The 22,196-nt window shown below is 47.0% G+C and overlaps 1 protein-coding gene across 1 annotated transcript in view; it reads left to right on the plus strand.

Annotated features, from left to right (window-relative positions):
• The first annotated feature begins 4,403 nt into the window (after positions 1–4,403).
• ABCA13 (ATP binding cassette subfamily A member 13) overlaps positions 4,404–22,196 on the plus strand; it is a 268,723-nt gene continuing 250,930 nt past the window's right edge. Inside the window, exons 1-4 of the mRNA XM_065583912.1 lie at positions 4,404–4,549; positions 5,972–6,000; positions 8,229–8,392; positions 13,748–13,872. Of these exons, the coding sequence (XP_065439984.1) occupies positions 4,432–4,549; positions 5,972–6,000; positions 8,229–8,392; positions 13,748–13,872 (436 nt within the window). The 5' untranslated portion in view covers positions 4,404–4,431. The remainder of the gene's footprint in view (positions 4,550–5,971; positions 6,001–8,228; positions 8,393–13,747; positions 13,873–22,196) is intronic.

Consider the following 22,196-nt stretch of genomic DNA (forward strand, 5'->3'; position numbering starts at 1 on the left):
CAAAATCTGAAGCAAGCCTCAATGATCAGTCCTACACTGAGTTCCTCGTGGGCTCACCCCTGCACAGCCCCACTGAAGTCAGTGGAGTTCCATGTGGGCCTAGGGGTCTGCCAGCACAGAGCTAACTGTAGGATTGAGGCCTGAACTCCCAGAACTAAATGCCTGCTTAAAGTTCAGGGGAAGCTGACAACCAGACCAGAACTCTGTTCCTGGGGCCCATTTATAGGGTTACCATACTTAACAAATAAAAAAAGAGGACCCTCCATGGGGTCCTGGCCCCGCCCATTTCCCACCCCCGGCTCCGCCCCTTCCCCGCCCTAACTCCGCCCTCTCCTCCCTCCCACTCCCAGCCACGCGGAAAGGGCTGCCCGAGCGCTACCGGCTTCACGGTTTGCCGGGCAGCCCCCAGACCCTGTGCCCCCGGCCGGCGCTTCCCCAGCGCAGCTGGAGCCTGGGAGGGGAAGCGCCCAGCCGGGGGCACAGGGTCTGGAGGCTGCCCGGCAAACCATGAAGCCGGTAGCGCTTGGGCTTCGGGCAGCCCCCTTGCCTCCGGACCCTACGCCCCCAGCTGGGCACTTCCCCTCCCGGGCTCTGGCGGCACAGGGTCCGGAGGCATGGGGGCTGCCTGAAGCCGGTAGCGCTCGGGCAGCCCGGCTCTTAAACAGAGCCGAAGAGTCAGGGGAGGAGCAGAGCCGCCGCAGCCGGAGGCTCTGCTCCTCCCCTGACTCTTCGCGGCTCTGCTCCTCCCCTGACTCTTCGGCTCTGTTTAAGAGCTGGGCTGCCTGAGCGCTACCGGCTTCGGGCAGCCCCCATGCCTCTGGACCCTGCGCCCCCGGCCGGGCACTTCCCCTCCCGGGCTCCGGCGGCGCAGGGTCCGGAGGCATGGGGGCTGCCCAAAGCCCGTAGCGCTCGGCTCTTAAACAGAGCCGAAGAGTCGGGGAGGAGCAGAGCCGCCGCAGCCGGAGGCTCTGCTCCTACCCTGACTCTTCGGCTCTGTTTAAGAGCCGAGCTGCCCCAGTGCTACCGGCTTCGGGCAGCCCCCATGCCTCCGGACCCTGCGCCGCTGGAGCCCGGGAGGGGAAGTGCCCGGACGGCGGCTGGGGTCCGGAGACATGGGGGCTGCCTGAAGCCCATAGCGTTCGGGCAGCTCGGCTCTTAAACAGAGCCGAAGAGTCAGGGGAGGAGCAGAGCAGCTGCGGGAGGGGAAGTGCCCGGCCAGCATTTTCCCAGACATGTTCGGCTTTTTGGCAATTCACCCCGGACGGGGGTTTGATTGCCGAAAAGCCGGACATGTCCGGGAAAAACCGGACGTATGGTAACCCTCCCATTTATATTAGAAATCTAGGAAATGTATTCATCAGAATTTTTCTGTTATGAGGTTTGTTGTGTCCAGGGTCATTCTTGGGAATTTTGTTGTGTAAAGAAAAGGAAGAGAGAAATACGGGCCATATGCTTTGTTTTCATCTGACAACTAATATTCAGGGCTTGGAAGCTGTGATGTTGCCAGTGAGCCACCAGATGGCTCTATTATAGAAAGTATGTATAGCTCGGTTTAGCTGAAAAATGTGTATGTGGTAAGATCTGGGGGAAATCAGTGCTGGTAATGTAATGCTGTTTTTTACATGAACTGCTGCATATACTAGTAAAACTGTCATATGCTTTAGGTATATAGATACTGTCAACAATAGAGCAGAATCTCCTGTGTGTCCCCAGACATGCCTCTGTTAGCCCATTAAATGACTGAGTTTGTATTTGCATGACATTTGCATAGATTTATATTAAAATCTTCATAACTACAACTTTTGATGGCCCAGTAGTGGCAAGTCTGGAACTGTGCAGTTTATTTCTATTTTACTGGAAAATTTAATATGGAAATCAGTGCAAGGCAATTGATATCTAACCCCACGACGCCATCTCTACAGTCACTTTTCAGAGTAGAATTATGCTTTAAGCAGCAAGCCTGCTGCCGTCAGCATGCATCTGCCTCAGAAACTGTTACTATTGCTGCTTTTTGTTATCATTGTGGTTATTGTTTGTAGTGTTTGTTGCTTGTTAAGGCACCGAACGTTTCCAAGGCAGTTCAGTAGGTTAGTAACATACACAGAGGGTGAAATATACCCCAGTGTAGGGTCCAGTATGAGGCCTGTGCACTATTTCACGCCACCTGCCCCAAAGTGAATTTCACCCTTGTGTAGGGTTGCCAATTTTCTAATGGCACAGAACCGAACACCCTTGCCCCACCCCATGCCCCCCCCCTCGCTCTATCTCCCCTCCCTCCATTGCTCGTTCTCCTCCACCCTCTCTCACTTTCAGTGGGCTGGGGCAGGGGTTTGGGGTATGGGAGGGGGTGAGGGCTCCATCTGGGGGTGCGGACTCTGGGGTAGGGTCAGGGATGAGGGGTTTGGGGTGCGGGAGAGGGCTGGGGCAGAGGGTTGGGTGCTGGGGAATATGAGCTCTGGGCTGGGGGTGTGGGCTCCGGGTGGGGCCAGAAACAAGGAGTTCAGGGTGCGGGAGAGGGCTCCGGGCAGGGGGTTGGGTGCAGGTGGGGGAGGACTGGGGTGCAGAGGTGAAGCTGGGGTGGAGCTGGCAATTAAGGGTTTGGGGTGTAGGATGGGGCTTCGGGCTGGGACACGGGTTCAGAGTGTGAGAGGGGGTGCAGGCTCTGGCTGGGGGTATGGGCTCTGGGGTGGAGCTGGGGATGAGGGCTTTGAGGTGCAGGAGAGGACTCAGGGCTGGGGTGCGGCGGGGGGTTGAGGGCTCTGGCTGGGGATGTGGGCTGTGGGGTGGGGCCAGGGATGAGGTGTTTGGAGAGTGGGAGACAGCTCAGGGCTGGGGCAGGGGGTTGGGTGGGGGAGGATTGCGGTGCAGGCTCTGGCGTGGAGCCAGCGATTAAGGGTTTGGGTGTAGAATGGGGATCCGGGCTGGGGTACAGGGGTTCAGAGTGTGGGAGGGGGTGTGGGCTCCGGCTGGGCATGCAGGCTCTGTGGTGGGGCCGGAGATGAGAGGTTCAGGGTGCGGGAGAGGGCTCAGGGCTGGGGTTAGGGTGAAGGGGTGAGGTGAGGGCTCTGGCTGGGGGTATGGGCTCTGGGGTAGGGCCAGGGATGAGCGATTTGGGGTGTGGGAGAGGGCTCAGGGCTGGGGTTGGGGTACGGGGAAGGTGAGGGCTCTAGCTGGGGGTGTGGGCTCTGGAGTGGGGCTGGGGATGAGGGGCTTGGGGTGCAGGAGGGGACTCGGGGAGGGGTTTGGGGTGCGGGAAGGGGTTCAGGGTTCGGGGTCCCGGCAGCGCTTACCACAGGTTCCAGGAAGTGGGCACCAGGTCCCTGCAGCCCCTAAGCATATGGCTGGACCGCGACCAATGGGAGCTGTGGGGGCGGTGCATGAGGGCAATGCATGGAGCCTCCCTGGCCGCCCATGTGTCTAGGGGCCGCAAGGATCTGGTGGTCACTTCTGGGAGTTGCACGGAGCTAGGGCAGGCAGGGAGCCTGCCTTAGCCCCGGGCCCCCGATGCACCGCTGACTGGACTTTTAATGGCTTGGTCCGCAGTGCCGACTGGAGCCACCAGTGTCCCTTTTCGACTGAGCATTCTAGTAAAAAACTAGATGTCTGGCAACCCTACTCTCACGTTGAATAGCAACTGCAGTTACGTTAGATCAGTGGTGCCCAAACTTTTCCTGTTGTGCGCTCCCCCCCCCCCGATTACTAGTAATGGAATCTGTCCATCCCCCTTTCCACTACTGCATAGTTGGCTCAGCAGAGGAGTTTGGGCTGAAAGTGGAGCTGCGGGAGGAGCTGGGGCTAGAGGCAGAGCTGGCGTGAGGGCAGAGAGAGGAAATAAGGGCAGAGCTAGGCTCAGGGCAGAGCAAAGGGTGGAGTGGAGCTGAAGCTGGGGATGGAGCTGGGCTGGGTGGTGCTCCCTCCCTGCCTCCCATGGGGGCTGACCTGGGTCCCACAGCTGCCCCTGAATGTTCCTCTATGTCCCACAGTTTGGGGACCACTGTGCTAGTCTCTGCTATTTCATCCTGTTAATTCTCAGTCTTCAAGTCAAAACCTAACCATCAGTCGAGTTCAGGAAGAAATCCTCTCCCACAGTCTCTCACATCTAGGTGCATTTTAATTCATTTAGACTTGTTTGGAAGAGTCTAACTACACCCAACTACACCAGATTAGCTGTTCCAATAGGGCAGCTCTCGTTGCCTTCCTATCCACGGCTTTGTGGGATTTTTACACAACTCAAGGCAACTGTAATGAACTGACAAAAAATGGGTAAATGAGGAACATTTAAAAACTCTCACCCCAAATATGCAAAATGGTGCTCACAGCTGATGGAGAGGAAATCGCACCTGCTTTTTCCAATTCCTATTTTGAAATGACCTTCCCTTTCCTCCTTTCATGGAAAGCGCTTCCAGTTTCCAAAGTGGTCAGGACAGCGTTATGGGAACTGACCTGACATTCCTGAAAGAGATACAAGACTTTGCGAAGGGGATTTCAGAGACCTCAGAGAAAGCTATTGCTTTACAAAAGCTGTGGGAGGAAGAATCAAAGTTCTCAGGTAAGTCATCCTTGTTTAGTAATTGGCTGATGTGCTTACCTGGCACTGAGTGAAAGCCACTGAAAAAGACATAGCTTCCTTTTATCATTTAAAAAAAATCATTGTTTTAGCTAAGAAGTGGATGTAGAAGTATTGTCATTGTTATGATAATGATTGTTGGGGGTTTTCTTTATTTTATAGAGCCCAGAATTGTGCTAGCTGTGTTCTATAGAGACATGGATGCCCACCCCCATACATTTACAATCTAAATATTAGACATGGCAAAAACGATTGTGGAGATAAATAGCAGGGAAGTGGTTGGGGAGAGGAATATAATGAGTGGGACTGGAAAAAGGTCAGGTTTCAGGAGAAGCCCTAGTTTGGTGACACCTGGCACAAAGGCACAGACTTTGTGGCCTGGCTACGATTGGACAAACACAGGCCTTGCAGCATGGAACACTGGCCACCCAGTCTGCTCAATAAAGCTCTGTCTCCTACAGCTCTGTGTAGGGTTGCCAATTTTGGTTGGATGTATTGCTGGAGATTTCATCACATGACATACCCTTTAATTTCTTGAGACTCCAAGCCAATCCTGGAGGGTTGGCAACCTGACATTACTTATCCCTAATAACATAGGGTAAGGACAAGGGTTAGTAATATGATCACCTGGTTACCCTGTCAGGCATGTTTTCAAGAGCACCCTTCTGGCCCACCAGGGGTGCAGAGGCATGGTGTGCACATGGGAGTGACTCGACCTAGCCCCTGTCTCCCCTAGTGCCTATTCTACAGCCTGTGCATATGCTGCAAAAATTGAGACATTCAGCCACTGACCTGAGTAAGGGATGGTACAGAACCACACCAGTCTATGGGGAGCTTAGAAAGGGGTTGCATACTGGGGAGAGAGGGCCTGTCTGCCTTGCTCTAAAGAAGCAGTAATGACTTCCAAATGCATCCCCCCTGTACACACAAAGCAACCTTGCAGAGTAGTTGTCCTGTCAGATCTACCACGAGCACCCTCCATTACCCCCCACTCATCTGCATTTCAGCACACTTCACTACCCCCACTCTGCTGTCTTTCCTCTGAAATAGGATGGCATTTAACCTGTTATATTGCGTAGGACACCAGCACTCTTTTGGTAACCCTGTCTAAGCAGAATAGTGTCCTCAGTAGTGCCTGGGACCATATTGCTCTCCTACAGTTTACATGATAATTTTGCCTTGCCAGTGAAAATCATCCCTGGTAAGTAATTTCATTAAAATTGGCTATGTAATGATACCTGGAAATATTAGGAAGTGCAAAAGGTTATCAGATCACCAGTTCTTTGGTGCACTGCTAGTTTTATGGCCTTTTATTAAGTGTTCATTCACTGTATTTAGTAGTGATACTTCTGTCGTGAATAATAACGTGTCTCTGTGTAAAAGGAAAACTATTTATTTTTACAGGGTCCACCAACAGTTCCATTTTCTTAACCGTAAGTAATTTTTGTGTGTGTGGAAAGTTACAATTTCAGACTTAACAATAATGGATAGATTTTATTTTTTCAAGTTGTAGTAAAGCATATTGTAGAAAGTGGAGTTCTGCTGAGGGCCCAGTGATTCAGGGATCTAATATAGAGGGTCATGGATTGCTGCATCACTGGTTTAAATCCAACCTGCATTATTAGTGGCTAAAAGCCTCTGTTGTGTGAAGTATGTTTGTTGATTATCTGGAGATTTTAAAAAGTGCATTAGGCCACTCTCTGAACATGTGTACAAAGATGTATAAAAGCATAATACAAAACACCTAAAAGACTCAGCTTTATGTATTGAGAATTGTTGATTATTTTTACAGCATCTAAAAGGTGGTAGGCACTTCACAGTGAAAGAGGTTGTTGCTACTTAGAAGAGATTACACCCTATTGGGTGAGATGCAGTGAGGAGGGGTGGAGATGGAGTGAAGGACAAGAATTACATGGTTTAGCTGAAAAATTCTTCCTGTGACCCCTGTGTTAGCCTCTGTGAGACGAGTTGGCTGTCTGTCCTGTCTCTAGTGGATAAATCACCCACCATCGTAACAGTTGGCAGTCTCAACAAAAAAACCCAAGGCTGAATAGACACAGAATTCAATCTTTAGTGTTGTCAATTCTGCATCCTTCTCAAATCATTACCTTCACTTAAAAAAAAAAAAATGAAATAATGAATTCTCTCCAAAATTGATCAGGGACTATTTCTGACTCTTCATGAAACTGTAAACTAAAATTTCAAATCTGGGATTGGATGCTGTTTAGTGTACCATTTATAAACTGCTCTTGAGAGCCTTGACTGAAAGAAGCTGCAGAAATGCAAAGTTTTCTTCCTGGTACTGAATTGAAAATAAAAACAAAAATTGTGTGCATCCCCAGTTTACAAAGACAAATGTCAGTTTTATTCTTTCATTGAATTTGGCCTTGAAGGTTCTACTATTTTTTTAATAAAAAATACAAAGGCTCCAGTTTCCACTCCAAGCCTTATTCATGTTGATGAATATTTATGCAAAGGAGTCCTGTTGAAGTACTCACCAACATAATTTAATGTCTAATTCACCAACATGACCCCATAATATGGGGGTTAGCATAGCTTGTTGGTTTTACAGAAGCATCTGAAGGTGTGATCCTGCAAAATAGATCTCCCCAGTCACAGTCAGTTCAGCAGAAACGAGTCCATCCCCTCAATCTATTTATTGTCTGTTTGCATGAAAGGCCTTTCCTGAAGAGGTGCAAACAGGGCCGGCACCAGCCAACCAAGCACGTGCTTGGGGCGGCACCTTAAAAGGGGCGGCCAATGTTGGGGTGGCGGGGGGCGCTCGTGGTGTGGCTTTTTTTTTTTTTTGTTCGGCAGGGTGGTGCTCGAGGGTTTTTTTTTTTTTTTTTTTTGTTTCGGCCGGGCAGCGCGGGGGGGGTTTTGGCGGCGCGGCGCTGGGGGGAGGGCAGGGGTTTCGGCGGTGCAGAACGGCACTCGGGTTTGGGCGGTCCGGCCCGGTGCAGCGCGCCGGGGGGCGGGGGTTTGGGTGGCCCGGCACGGTGCTTGGGAGGGGCGGGGGTTTGGGCGGCGCGGCACTGTGGGGGTTTGGGCGGCGCGGTGCTCGGGGGTGGGCGGGGGTTTGGGCAGCCCAGCACGGCGCTGGGGGGAGGGGGGGGGGCGGCGCGGCGCGGCGCTCGGGGGGTGTGTGTGTTACGGCGGGGCGGCGCTCTTCTTTTTTACCTGGGGCGGCAAAAAAGTTAGAGCCGGCCCTGGGTGCAAAGTGGGGGTGGCATACATAGAGGCTTCATTATAGCACTCCTCTTTACCCCTTGCAGATGAGTAGTTATGATTCTCTAGACTCTACAGTTTTGTTGTGTGATTGTCAAGCTAATCATCTTTCAGATTTCAAAAAGAATCCATCTCCTAGCAGTGGCATGTCCTGTACACTCATGAGCAGAAGCAGAGGAAAGGTTTTTTTCATAACTCAGTTTTCCCACAAGAGATTCACATGCAGCAGAGTTACAACCACCATGAGTTGAAAAAGGAGTGTACTCATTCCTAGGGTGAATTTCATTAATGCAACAATGCCACACCCCAAAAGGGTTTTAAATGGTTAGAAATTCCTGTGTATGGGAGAAGGCAGAGGACAGCTGCTGTTCTCCCACCCCACCCCCAATGAAATAATTGGGTCACATTTAACACATTTTTCTTAAAAATCAAGATGGACTGGAATGAAACTGAGGAGACGATTTCTGTAGTTGAAAGCCTCCACAACCAATCCTATTTCTGGGACTTTCTGCGTTCACTCCCATGGCTGCAGGCAAGCAGCCTTTACAAAGAAGGTGGGATACGTGCTACAGCTCAGTTTCTGCAGACTATTAAAAAGTAAGTACTAACATCTGGGTAATGTATTTGTTCTCCCTATTTGTGCTCTCTTTTATTTCCATGGAATGATGCTTTTATCTAACTCATTGTACTTCCCACTTGTATAATCAATAGCAGGAGAATTCATAGCAAGATATAGATATAAGGCAAGATTGTCCGTGTTGGCCTCCCTCTGCTTGCATTGAAGTCAATGGGAACTTTACAGGTGACTCCAATGGGAGCAGAGTGAGGCCAACACTTGCCCAGAAAAAAAGGCCCTGGGCCCTATTGTCGCCTGATCTATTGATTGTGTGATTAATTATACTGATTACTTAAGAATTGCCCAGTAACACTGAGGTCTGGTAGGTTCTTGTCCCAAGATCTGGCCCAATATTAGAATTATTCAGTTGGGAACTGCCTCCTCCCCCCCCACACCCTTCTGAATTTGCAATAGTTTTATTACACTTATACCTATGCCTTACTTAGCAGATACCTGTACCTATAGGCTATGCTATTGGGAAGCTTGGGACTCCTTCCTCCTCATTTTCTGCAGTCCCTGCCTTTTGCTCCAGACCCTTTTGCAACTCTACCATTCCTCCTTGTGCATCTCAGCAGAAAAATCTTTGGGAGGTTGCTGCATGCGAGTGGTGACTGAAATGACCCTTTTGTATATGAGAGTGTTAGTTTTGTCATGTTTGATGGGATTCTTCTGGATGGAGAGTTATATATTATTATTATTACATTACTGCTTTCATTAATCCAAGGAGGATCTGAAATATTGAAGCCTTTGACACCATTTGACGTTAATCCATTTGAATGCCTATCATTTTAAAACTAGTTTATTTCTTAAGTGCTTTAATACAATATAGTTCAATTAAATTGGCACTTGGCAATCTGTAGGAATCAGTGTCAGGTAAGTGACTTTATTTCACCACTTAATCCTCTTCCCATCTGCATAGGAGCATCTTCACTTATGTGCGACAGTGGCGCAGCGTTTTAAGTGTAGCCCTGCCCCGTTTCAGTGCTGAGTTGCTTTAAGCAACCCACTCCATACAAAACCGAAAGCTTCCTTCTACAGATGCCCTCCATGGCCCCTTAACTGGCCAAACTGACTAGAAATAACCCCTGTTATTTAGAAGAAAAGTCCAGTAGTGGCGCTGGTGTGAGGTTGGGTCATGTAGGTCTTCCCAGACTGATAGCTCAGGTCATGGAGGTGTGTGTGCTGCCTTCCTGCTTCTTGCTCTCTGTTCCTGTTCATTTCCTGGTTATTGCTCCCTGAACTCAGTGTTCCAGTGTCTCTGTGTGTGAGTGTGCTCGTGCACGCATAGCATTGGGTGCGTGTGGCTACTCAGGATGTGCTGTTATGTCTTGTTCAGATCGTTGCTAACTTAACTGGTTCATGGTTATTTCATGTTTTGACTGACCACCTACCTACCATGTCTTGCTTCGATTTCTTTGTATTTTGGAATTGCTGTCCTGGATGCATCAGAGCATAACAAGACGCTAGGTCTACAGTAGGAACTTACGGTGGTATAACTATGTTACTCAGAGGTGTGGATTTTCCCTGGTGTAGACAGAGCTGTGTCAATGGGATGGCTTCTCCCATCAACATAGCTACTGCCTCTTGGGGAGGTGGAGTACCTATGCCAAGAGGAGAAGCTCTCCCATCAGCATAGGTAACATCTTCACTATGTACTACAGGGGCACAGCTGCAGCACTGTCAGTGTAGACAAGCCCTGTGTGCCAGAGAAATCTCTATCTGCCTCTCTCTTTTTAAGGGCAGCAGCACCAGGAGGGAGGTGTAGTTGCAACAAACTACTTACCTTTATGGGGAAGTACAGAGGATCACAAAGTGAGGCAGGGAGACACAATGGAGACTTTGATGCAAAGTAGCAATTTCAGGAATTTCTTTGGAAAAATGACCAATTCATAGATTGTAAGGTCAGAAGGGACCTTCAGATCATCTTGTTTGACCTCCTGTATAACACAGGCCATAGAATTTTACCCAGTCGCCCTAGAATTGAACCCACATATTCTACAGTCATTTCTGTGAATCTGCAGCATGCATGGGATCCACACCACATGTGCTTAGAATGGGAAATTGAAAATCTCTGCACTGACTCTGCCACTCCTACTTAAGGCTTTTCTTTGCCTTGTTAAAAAGCACCAAACCCGTACGTTGTTTGTTTGCAACTGGGAAGATGATATTGTGTCTCACTTATTCAGAATAAGTGACAGGAGTGGTGGGGCTCAACGTTTGTATTCTTTGGGCCCTGCTCAGGCAGTCTACATCACGGTCTCTATGAATTGGCATGTACATGGGTGCAGCGCTTGTGACTCTGACACCCATAACTATGGTACTACCAAAAAGTGGAGAACTTCTCAGGCAATCTGGATGGCTTGAAAACTCCCTCAGACGCTTGGTGTTTCCGAGGTATAAAAGGATCTTGATTGTAAGGTGATTTTCTTCCCTTTCAGGTCTGCCTCATGACCTGGATTCCTGAGGCAATAATGGGCAAAGCAAATTTTATCTCACTGCCACGATGGTGGATCAAATAATTAACCTAATTAAATCAACAACAAATTCTGTGCATGTTGCTTCCTGTTGCTCAGCAGCCCTGTCAAAATGTTATTACATTAACCATGGAAGAGGTTGGAAGGGACAGAGCATATATGTTATTTGAAACCGGTTATACAGGGATTTCCCCTAAGAAGTCAGCTAGTTTTGGTCAGTTCTGTTGTATAAGAGGATATTCATGCTTTTATACCTCTTTCTATAACCTCTGGAGCCCTCTAGTAATGAAATGCCCACAAATGACTATTTGCAAAGCTTCAAGGTATAGAACAGGGGAGGCCAACCTAAGCCTGAGAAGGAGCCAGAATTTACCGATTTACATTGCCAAAGAGCCACAGTAATACGTCTGCAGCACCCCAGCAGCTTCCCCAACCTGCTCCCAGCGTCTTCCACCCACCAGCAGCCCCGCTGATCAGTGCCTCCTCCTCCCTCCCTCTCCACCTCCTGATCAGCTGTTTCGTGGCATGCAGGAGGCTCTGGGGGGGCGGGGGAGAGGAAAGAGGGCATGGCAGGCTCAGGGGAGGGGGCGGGAAGGGGTGGAGTGGGGGCAGGACCTGTGGCAGAGCCTGTGGTTGAGCAGTGAGCACACCCCGGCACATTGGAAAGTTCGTGCCTGTAGCTCCAGCCCCGGATTCAGTGCCTATACAAGGAGCTGCATATGACTCCGGAGCCACAGGTTGGCCACACCTGTTATAGAAGCTACTGCTCACATGATTGCAGTCTCAGACTATGAAGATGGTCAATCTTTTATCCCTTGTATCCTTTACTTAATTTTCCTGCTCCCTCCCCAATGCCCAAAGGGTGCACAGTGCTCCAAAGATGGCAGGGAGGAGATGGGGTCATGACCCCACACCATCTCAGCACTGGGCCACAGAATGGAAGTTGTATGCAGCAAAGTGCAGGCTGCCCCCCATAAAGGTTGTAGCAGCAACCATGACAGGGAGTTCAGAGAGGCATATTGCTTTCAGGAAGAATGTATCTAAGATGCTTTCCCCTTGGTACTGAACTCTGCACTGTCTCTTAATCGGGGCTGTGCCTAACTGACTCAATGTAACCCACAGTCAGGGCCAGCTCCAAGCACCAGCATTCCAAGCAGGTGCTTGGGGCGGCAATCTGCAAGGGGTGGCAGTCCCTGTGTTTTTGCGGCCCCAAGCAGCGCATCGAATTGCCGCCGCGGACGGCGGGCGCCGTCCGTGTGCTGTTAGGGTGGCACGCATGTTTCCACGGCGATGGCAACTTCTATGTTCAGTTGTCTGTGGCGGCCATTCGGCAACAGCTTCTATGTTCAGCTGTCCGCGGGGGCAATTCGGTGGCTTCTGTCTTCCGTCTGAAGACAGAAACTGCCGCCAAATTGCCGCTGCCGCGGAAATGCGTGTGCTGCCCTGACGGCACATGGACTGTCCGCGGTGCCAATTCGGTGCACTGCTCGGGGTGGCAAAAACAGTAGAGCCGATCCTGCCCACAGTGAATTGGGCCAAATTCTAGCCCCTGCTTCTTCTATATACCATGGTGACATACAGAAACCACAATGGCCTGTGTGAGAATTCAAAGAATGCAGCCTGCGCCCCTTTGCAGCATTGAGCATGCCGGGGGCAGGTTGGGGTCTGGAGAAAGAGCGGCCTTAATGCTCAGATCTAGGCCATTCTGGGTGGCAGAGAAGCTCACTGACAGCTGTAGGAGGCTGCCATAAGTTAGAGCTTCCAGCTCATGCAAAATTCAGGCACAATTCTGGACTGTCCTCTTTGCTGTACCTCTCAGGTGGTGTAGAACAGAATCTAGCACATAGTGAGTACACGAGAAAGGGACTGGAGTGCAAAATTGTCATATGGTATCTCCTAGTCTAAATGACCCCCCCGTCCCCCAAGCTCTTCGGGTAAGCAATTTTTTTTGCAATTTCTTGTTGTTTGAAATAGCAAAGTACATCAACAGCTGATCAAGTTTAAAAAAAAAAAAGTTGGATTTTCGTTTGCATAACAGCCATGGGGTAGAAGAAGCTATAAGAAGCGTCAGACAAAATTGGTGTGGAATCCAAAATGTATCATCAAATTAAATTTATAATGTTGTTAACTTCACAACAGAGCTGGTCTGTTTGAAGAAATTTAGAAAATAAACTACATGATTTTGTTATATGCAGTGTCATTGTAGCAATGTTGGTCCCAGGACATTAGAGACAAAAGGGTGAGGTGTAATATCTTTTATTGGACCAACTTCTGTTGGTGAGAGAGACAAGCTTTTGAGCTACACAGAGCTCTTCTTCGGGTCTGGGCCATGTATGGAGAGTTTCACAGCTAAATACAAGGTTGTTTAGCATAAGTAGTTAACACACATTTCAAGGGACCGTTCAAGGTGAAGTGGCCCTTTTACCCCCTCTCCCTTTCCTCCCATGACTGGAGAGGGGTGAAACTAGGTTATAGATTGTTGTAGTAAGCCATAAATCTAGTGTGTCTAGTCAGCTCACGAATTTTAGTGTCTAGCAAAGTTATGAATTTAGATGCTCAGGCTCGTCTTTTGAAGGTGTTCTGCAGGTTTTGCAAGATAATGGACAACCCTCAGATATCCACCCCAGACAGATCACCAAACTCATCCAACTCAGGGTTTTCTAGAATATTTTGTTTAGAAAACTTTGTCAAGCAAAACATTTCACTAGAAACTTCACTTGACAAAACCCCATATTTTGACAAAAAAAGTTGTTAAAAACTTTCATCCAGCTCTACTTCACAATCCTTCTGCCGCCCTCTCCAAAGAATGCGCACAATGCTGCCGTGCTTTGACAAGTGCTTGATTTTTCACTTTGCTTTCAGTTCCTTAGCATCCTTAGAAGATTTAGATGCAGTTCTATCAAACCAAAGTTTCTACAAAGCAGTGAAAATAGGACTGAATATAACCATCACAGCACTGCGCTTCTTGCAAGACTGGAGCCTTGAAGGTAATTGAAAGCTGTGTGTGTATGTTTGTTTTTCTCTCTTTCTTTTAAAGTTGCTGCATGAATTACAGGCATGTCAGGATGGAGCCATAATGTTTTTGTAGGCAGCTGGCTGAGCTCCTGTTGATCTGATCATTTAATACTGTTGAGATTTGCATTGTATTGTTATTGTGCGTTGGGGGACCTAGAGCCTTGGATAGGCATCATTTTAATTGTCTGTTAAGCATTTTATTCATTTTTTTGTAATTTATCATGCATACTGGCAAACCTTTCATAAACACACAGTGCAGATCCAATAGATCACATTGAGAATGATCTCCTTTTACTAGTGGTGATTCTTTGGAGAGGGTGTTTCACAATGGGTTAGTTCAGTTTCCTTTGGTTGTGAAGAGAACTGGATTCAAGTTTTGGCCTATATACAAGTGAAAATTAACATGGTTGTCTTACCTTAGTCTTCCTTTGTCTCCTATTGTAAATGACAGTCTTTGCTCAAGGGCTGCATCCCATCTGCTGCACAGGTGCATGGACTGAGTTTGAGGGAGAAGGGGGCATTGGGAGGCTTCCCTTTGTGCACCCAGCCAGGCAGGATCCTGGCAAGCATGCTGTACACCAAGGGGTGTAGTCTGTTGTTCAGGAGCTGTGTCACACTCTCCTTCTTGCAGCCATCCAGGCCACGTTCAGGAAAAAAAAATGTGCTGAAGTCCCATTGAAATCAATGAAGTCTCATGGGACTTGAGTGCAAATTTAAACACTCACAGTGCTTTCCCGAACCAGGGGCCTTGTACGGCCAGCAGCAAGCACTAGGCAAGGCAGGTACTCTTCAACTGAGTGGTAAGCAGAGCATTGTTCTGACTCATCCTTCACTATCTTGGCCTGCAAATGCAGGTTGGTATTTGTGCCAGTTGAATGGCTGAGAGCACTCTGTTCCTCTTCCACTTATGGCTCCCCAGGATAAGGTCAGGATTATGATTAATTGGCCCCTTCTGTGTAGAAAAGCAGCCCAAAGCCTGTATGACTCTTAAATTCCATATAAGTCCTCAAAATAAGGACTAAGAGGTACTTAGGATGCATGTTGGCCCCCTCCACAGGATTGAATTTCATTTAATGGGACAGACTGAAATCTGTGCCCTAAAATCCCTCACAATCAAATCAACCCCTCCTCCCACCCACCCCAAATAAATCCAGAAAGTAAGTCCCAGGGGGCTTCAGACAGGTGGATGGAAGTGTTGGGGCCTATGGAAAAGGTAGCCTGTGTAGTAAACATTGTGTGCAGTATAAGATTTTAACCAACTGTATGAATATCTCTTAAAGACGAGAGAAATTATGACTAAGGCCTGGTCTACACTATAAAATCAAATTAAATATGTTAGTCACAGGTGTGAAAAATCCACATCTCTGAGTGTAAAGTCAACCTAAATCCCCACGTAGACAGCGCTAGGTCAATTTAGCTTCCGTCGAACTAGCTACGGCCTCTCAGGGAGGTGGATTGCCTATGCTGACAGGAGAATCCTTCCTCTTGGAATAGGTAGCATCTACACTGAAGGACTACAGCTGCAGTGGCACAGCAATGCCACTCTAGAGTTTTAAGTGTAGACAAGCCCTAAGTCAGGATTTTAAAAGCGAAAATGTTATACACAATCTGAAACCCCAGAGTACAGAAGTTGCATCTTCATTAAAACCTATTAGCACAATACAGTCCATTTACCCCTCAGTGATCATTCATTCCAGCCCAGTTGCACACAGTTTCAATACTGCATGCCAAATTAAACACACTAATTCAGATAAATGGGACGCTGCAGGGTCTGTTGGCACTCACTGCATGGGGGACATCCCATCATCTGCTTTGCTGTTTATTTCTGTTTTCTCCATAATCTGTCACATTTCAATATGTAACTTCTCACTGTTAGGCTTGCTTTGGTATGAGACGCTGACTTCCACATCTGGCTTCATGCCATTGGTAGGCTAAGCTGTGATATTTACGTGGGAGATGTGGCAATGTGGTTATTAAACTACTCAAAGAAAAGGGGACAAGGCAGTATCTATAAACTATCCATCTAGCCACTTTTTGAATATTGGAGTGACAGGTGCCAGAAATAAGATAAGAATAGATTACATAGAAAAGTAGATTCTTGAAACGTGGTCCTAACTGTGCTTTTTGTGATTTCCTTTATTAGTTAGTGCTAAGGACTTGTTGTTGAATTATGGTCATTAACCAGTTTAATCCTCCTTTCCAATAGATGGTACTGCCAAATTACAGTGTACAATAACTCCATGTGTCAGTATATAATGCCTGCATCTGTAACTTTCACTCTATGCATCCGAAGAAGTGAGGTTTTTACCCACGAAAGCTTATGCCCAAATAAATCTGTTAGTCTTTAAGGTGCCACCAGACTCCTTGTTGTTAGTGTACAGTAAGGAACTGAAATAATAAGTGTAGCAACAGTATCGAGCAAAATGAAGGACATTGTTCCCTTTCAACTGAAATAATACTGAGAAGACAGGAATGGAAAAGTAGAAGAATCTAAATGCAAGTGTTGTCCTACAGAGTAGATTAGGATGTATGTAGATTTGAAGGCTACAGGAAATTTAGCTTCGTGGAAATGTTTTATTGAGATTGTGTAAATAGTGCCCCACCCTATCATACCTCTCAACCTGGTTAGATCCAGATGTAGGACACAGTGTGAATACAGTGGGACAGGCTCGGTCTGAAGGTCACACAAAATATTAATTAGGCAAGTAACTTAAAATGCTGTGGGCTTCATCTTGTTAGTGTAAAGAACTTTCTGTACCCTCAGTTTCATGATTCTGTGGTTCCAAGTAAATAACTTTGAATGAGAAAAGAGAGGAGATGTCAAATTTGCCTGGAACCTAGATAACTTTGAGACTAAAATGTCTCTGTCACTGAAATGATGGCCATTTGAAAAATGTTTGCTCCAGATTTAGATTCTGCAGCCTTTTATATATCTAATGTATCAGAGGATAGCCGTGTTAGTCTGAATCTGTAAAAAGCAACAGAGGGTCCTGTGGCACCTTTGAGACGAACAGAAGTACTGGGAGCATAAGCTTTCGTGGGTAAGAACCTCACTTCTTCAGATGCAAGTAATGGAAATCTCCAGAGGCAGGTATATATCAGTGTGGAGATAACGAGGTTAGTTCAATCAGGGAGGGTGAGGTGCTCTGCTAGCAGTTGAGGTGTGAACACCAAGGGAGGAGAAACTGTTTCTGTAGTTGGATAGCCATTCACAGTCTTTGTTTAATCCTGATCTGATGGTGTCAAATTTGCAAATGAACTGGAGCTCAGCAGTTTCTCTTTGGAGTCTGGTCCTGAAGTTTTTTTGCTGTAAGATGGCTACCTTTACATCTGCTATTGTGTGGCCAGGGAGGTTGAAGTGTTCTCCTACAGGTTTTTGTATATTGCCATTCCTGATATCTGACTTGTGTCCATTTATCCTCTTGCGTAGTGACTGTCCAGTTTGGCCAATGTACATAGCAGAGGGGCATTGCTGGCATATGATGGTATATATAACATTGGTGGACGTGCAGGTGAATGAGTCGGTGATGTTGTAGCTGATCTGGTTAGGTCCAGTGATGGTGTTGCTGGTGTAGATATGTGGGCAGAGTTGGCATCGAGGTTTGTTGCATGGGTTGGTTCCTGAGTTAGAGTTGTTATGGTGCGGTGCGTGGTTGCTGGTGAGAATATGCTTAAGGTTGGCAGGTTGTCTGTGGGCGAGGACTGGCCTGCCTCCCAAGGTCTGTGAAAGTGAGGGATCATTGTCCAGGATGGGTTGTAGATCACTGATGATGCGTTGGAGAGGTTTAAGCTGAGGACTGTAGGTGATGGCCAGTGGAGTTCTGTTGATTTCTCTTCTGGGCCTGTCTTGTAGCAGGAGGCTTCTGGGTACACGTCTGGCTCTGTTGATTTGTTTCTTTATTTCCTTGTGTGGGTATCGTAGTTTTGAGAATGCTTGGTGAAGCTCTTGTAGGTGTTGGTCTCTGTCTGAGGGGTTGGAGCAGATGCGATTGTACCTCAGTGCTTGGCTGTAGACGATGGATCGTGTGGTGTGACCGGGGTGGAAGCTGGAGGCATGAAGGTAGGCGTAGCGGTCGGTGGGTTTTCGGAATAGGGTGGTGTTAATGTGGCCATCGCTTATTTGTACGGTGGTGTCCAGGAAGTGGACCTCCCGTGTAGATTGGTCCAGGCTGAGGTTGATGGTGGGGTGGAAGCTGTTGAAAGCATGGTGGAAGTCTTCCAGGGTCTCCTTCCCATGGGTCCAGATGATGAAGATGTCATCAATATAGCGTAGGTAGAGAAGGGGCATGAGTGGACGAGAGCTGAGGAAGCGTTGTTCCAGGTCAGCCATAAAAATGTTGGCATATTGTGGGGCCATGCGGGTGCCCATAGCGGTGCCACTGGTCTGGAGGTATATGTTGTCACCAAATTTGAAATAATTGTGCGTGAGGATAAAGTCACAGAGCTCAGCAATAAGTTGTGCTGTGTCATCATCAGGGATACTGTTCCTGACAGCTTGTATTCCATCTGTATGTGGGATGTTTGTGTAGAGAGCCTCTACATCCATGGTGGCTAGGATGGTGTTTTCTGGGAGGTCACCAATGCACTGTAGTTTTCTCAGGAAATCTGTGGTGTCACGGAGATAGCTGGGAGTGCTGGTGGCGTAGGGTCTGAGTAGGGAGTCCACATATCCAGACAGTCCTTCAGTGAGAGTGCCAATGCCCGAGATGATGGGGCGTCCAGGATTTCCAGGTTTGTGGATCTTAGGTAGTAGATAGAATAACCCCGGTCGGGGCTCTAAGGGTATGTTGATTTGTTCCTGTGTTAGTGTAGGGAGTGTCCTGAGTAGATGGTGCAGTTTCTTAGTGTATTCCTCAGTGGGATCGGAGGAAAGCGGCCTGTAGAATTTGGTATTGGAGAGTTGTCTGGCGGCCTCCTGCTGGTAGTCAGACCTGTTCATGATGACAACAGCACCTCCTTTATCAGCCTCTTTGATGATAATGTCAGGGTGGTTTCTGAGGCTGTGGATGGCTTTGCGTTCTGCACGGCTTAGGTTATGAGGCAAGCGATGTTGTTTTTCCACAATTTCTGCCTGTGCACGTCGGCGGAAGCATTCTATGTATAGGTCCAGACTGTCATTTCGACCCTCAGGAGGAGTCCATGTGGAGTTCTTCTTCCTGTGTTGTTGGTGGGAGGGTATCTGTGTATCAGTGCGCTGTTCAGTGTTATCATGAAAGTATTCTTTGAGTCGGAGGCGGCGAAAGTAGGCTTCCAGATCACCACAGAACTGTATCATGTTCGTGGGGGTGCTGGGGCAAAAGGAGAGTCCCCGAGATAGGACAGACTCTTCTGCTGGGTTGAGTGTGTAGCTGGATAAATTGACGATATTGCTGGGTGAGTTAGGGGTACCCCTGTTGTGGCCCCATGTGGCAGGTAGGATTTTAGACAGCTTACGGTCCTTTTTCCTTTGTAGAGAGGTGAAATGTGTAATGTAGATCTCCTGTCTTATTTTAGTAAAGTCCCTTTGTGTGGAGGGTTGGTTATTTATGAAAGTCTCCAGGTTGGAGAGCTCTTTCTTGATGTTTTTCTGTAGGAGAAAACCTGTAGGAGAACACTTCAACCTCCCTGGCCACACAATAGCAGATGTAAAGGTAGCCATCTTACAGCAAAAAAACTTCAGGACCAGACTCCAAAGAGAAACTGCTGAGCTCCAGTTCATTTGCAAATTTGACACCATCAGATCAGGATTAAACAAAGACTGTGAATGGCTATCCAACTACAGAAACAGTTTCTCCTCCCTTGGTGTTCACACCTCAACTGCTAGCAGAGCACCTCACCCTCCCTGATTGAACTAACCTCGTTATCTCCACACTGATATATACCTGCCTCTGGAGATTTCCATTACTTGCATCTGAAGAAGTGAGGTTCTTACCCACGAAAGCTTATGCTCCCAGTACTTCTGTTAGTCTCAAAGGTGCCACAGGACCCTCTGTTGCTTTTTATATCTAATGTGTATACATGGAATTTCCAAAGAAGTGAAGTGTAGTTTTGTGTATGCAATGCCTGTGACATTTCCAACCTCCACGGTTGCGAGAGAATGTTGATGACTGCACTCAGGGTCTTCGCTTATTGACTCAGTAAATGGGGGAGGAAAATTGGCTCAAATATCATTGGCAGTAAACCAGTGCATTCAAAAGCATACAATTTCTTTCTTAACTGAAGTAGAACCTATGAGCAAATTTATGGTAAACTTGAACACTTACTTTAGGCTGAAATGTTCAAAAGCACTCCGTGTCGGCGTAACTCTGCTCCTACTGAAGTCACCCTGACTTCAGTGGAAGCAGAGTTAGGCCAATGTTGAAAACTTTTGAAAATCTGAGCCTTTTAAAAATTCTTATAATAAAAAGCAGTTTCCATCCAAAAGAATGAAATACTCACAATAGTTAACCATTAGTTTAAGAACATAAGAACAGCCATACTGGGTCAGGCCAAAGGTCCATCTAGCCCCATATCCTGTCTTCCGACAGTGGCCAATACCAAGTTCCCCAGAGGGAATGAACAGAACAGGTAATTATCAAGTGATTCATCCCCTGTCACCCATTCCCAGCTTCTGGCAAACAGAGGCTAGGGACACCATCCCTGCCCATCCTGGCTAATAGCCATTGATGGACCAATGCTCCATGAACTCCTCATTCTTTTTTGAACCCTGTTATAGTCTTGGCCTTTGCAACATCCTCTGGCAAGGAGTTCCACAGACTGACTGTGCATTGTGTGAAAAAATACTTCCTTTTGTTTGTTTTAAACCTGCTGCCTATTAATTTTTTTGGTGACCCCTAACTCTTCTGTTATGAGAAGGAGTAAATAACACTTCCTTATTTACTTTCTCTTTTTCAGTCATGATTTTATAGATCTCAATCATATCCCCCTTAGTTGTCTCTTTTCCAAGTTGAAAAGTCCCAGTCTTATTAATCTCTCTTCATATGGCAGCTGTTCCATATCCCTATTAATTTTTGTTGCCCTTTTCTGAACCTTTTCCAATTCCAATATATCTTTTTTTGAGATGGGGTGACCACATCTGCACACAGTATTCAAGATGTGGGTGTACCATGGATTTATATAGAGGCAATATGATATTTTTGGTCTTATTATTTATCCCTTTCTTAATGATTTCCAACGTTCTGTTCACTTTTTTGACTGCTGCTGCATATTGAGTGGCTGTTTTCAGAGAACTATCCACAATAACTCCAAGATCTTTCTTGAATGGTAACCGCCAATTTAGACCCCATCATTTTGTATATATAGTTGGGATTACGTTTTCCAATGTGCATTACTTTGCATTTATCAACATTGAATTTCATCTGCCATTTTGGTGCCCAGTCACCCAGTTTTGAGAGATCCTTTTGTAGCTCTTTGCAGTCTGCCTGGGACTTAACTAACTTGAACAATTTTGTATTATCGGCAAATTTTGTCACCTCAGTGTTTGCCCCTTTTTCCAGATCGTTTATGAATATATTGAATAGGACTGGGCACAGTACAGATGCCTGGGAGACACCACTATTTACCTCTCTCCATTCTGAAAACTGACCATTTATTCCTACCCTTTGTATTTTAACCAGTTACCAATCCATGAGAGGACCTACCCTCTTATCCCGTGACAGCTTACTTTGCTTAAGAGCCTTTGGTGAGGGACCTTGTCAAAGGCTTTCTGAAAATCTAAGTACACTATATCCTCTGGATCCCCTTTGTCCAGCTGCTTGTTGACCCCTTCAAATAATTCTAGTAGATTGGTGAGGCATGATTCGCTTTATAAAAACCATGTTGACTCTTCTACAACAAATTATGTTCATCCATGTGTCATACAATTTTGTTCTTTACTATAGTTTAAACCAGTTTGCCCCATACTGAAGTCAAGCTTACCATCCTGTAATTGCTGGGATCAACTCTGGAGCCCTTTTTAAAAATTGGCGTCACATTAGCTATCCTCCAGTCATTTGGTACAGAAGCTTATTTAAATGATAAGTTACAGATGACAGTTAGTAGTTCTGCAGTTTCACATTTGAGTTCCTTCAGAATTCTTGGGTGAATACCATCTGGTCCTGGTGATTTATTACTGTTTAATTTATGAATTTGTTCCAAAACCTCCTCTAATGATACCTCAGTCTGGGACAGTTCCTCGATTTGTCACCTAAAAAGAACAGCTCAGGTTTGGGAATCTCCCTCACGTCTTCATCCGATGCAAAAAAATCATTTAGTTTCTCTGCAATGGCCTTATTGTCCTTGAGTGCTTCTTTAGCATCTTGATTGTCCAGTGGCCCCA

The sequence above is a fragment of the Chrysemys picta genome, chromosome 2, assembly GCF_011386835.1.
Source record: "Chrysemys picta bellii isolate R12L10 chromosome 2, ASM1138683v2, whole genome shotgun sequence".
In the NCBI taxonomy this organism is placed as follows: domain Eukaryota; kingdom Metazoa; phylum Chordata; order Testudines; family Emydidae; genus Chrysemys; species Chrysemys picta.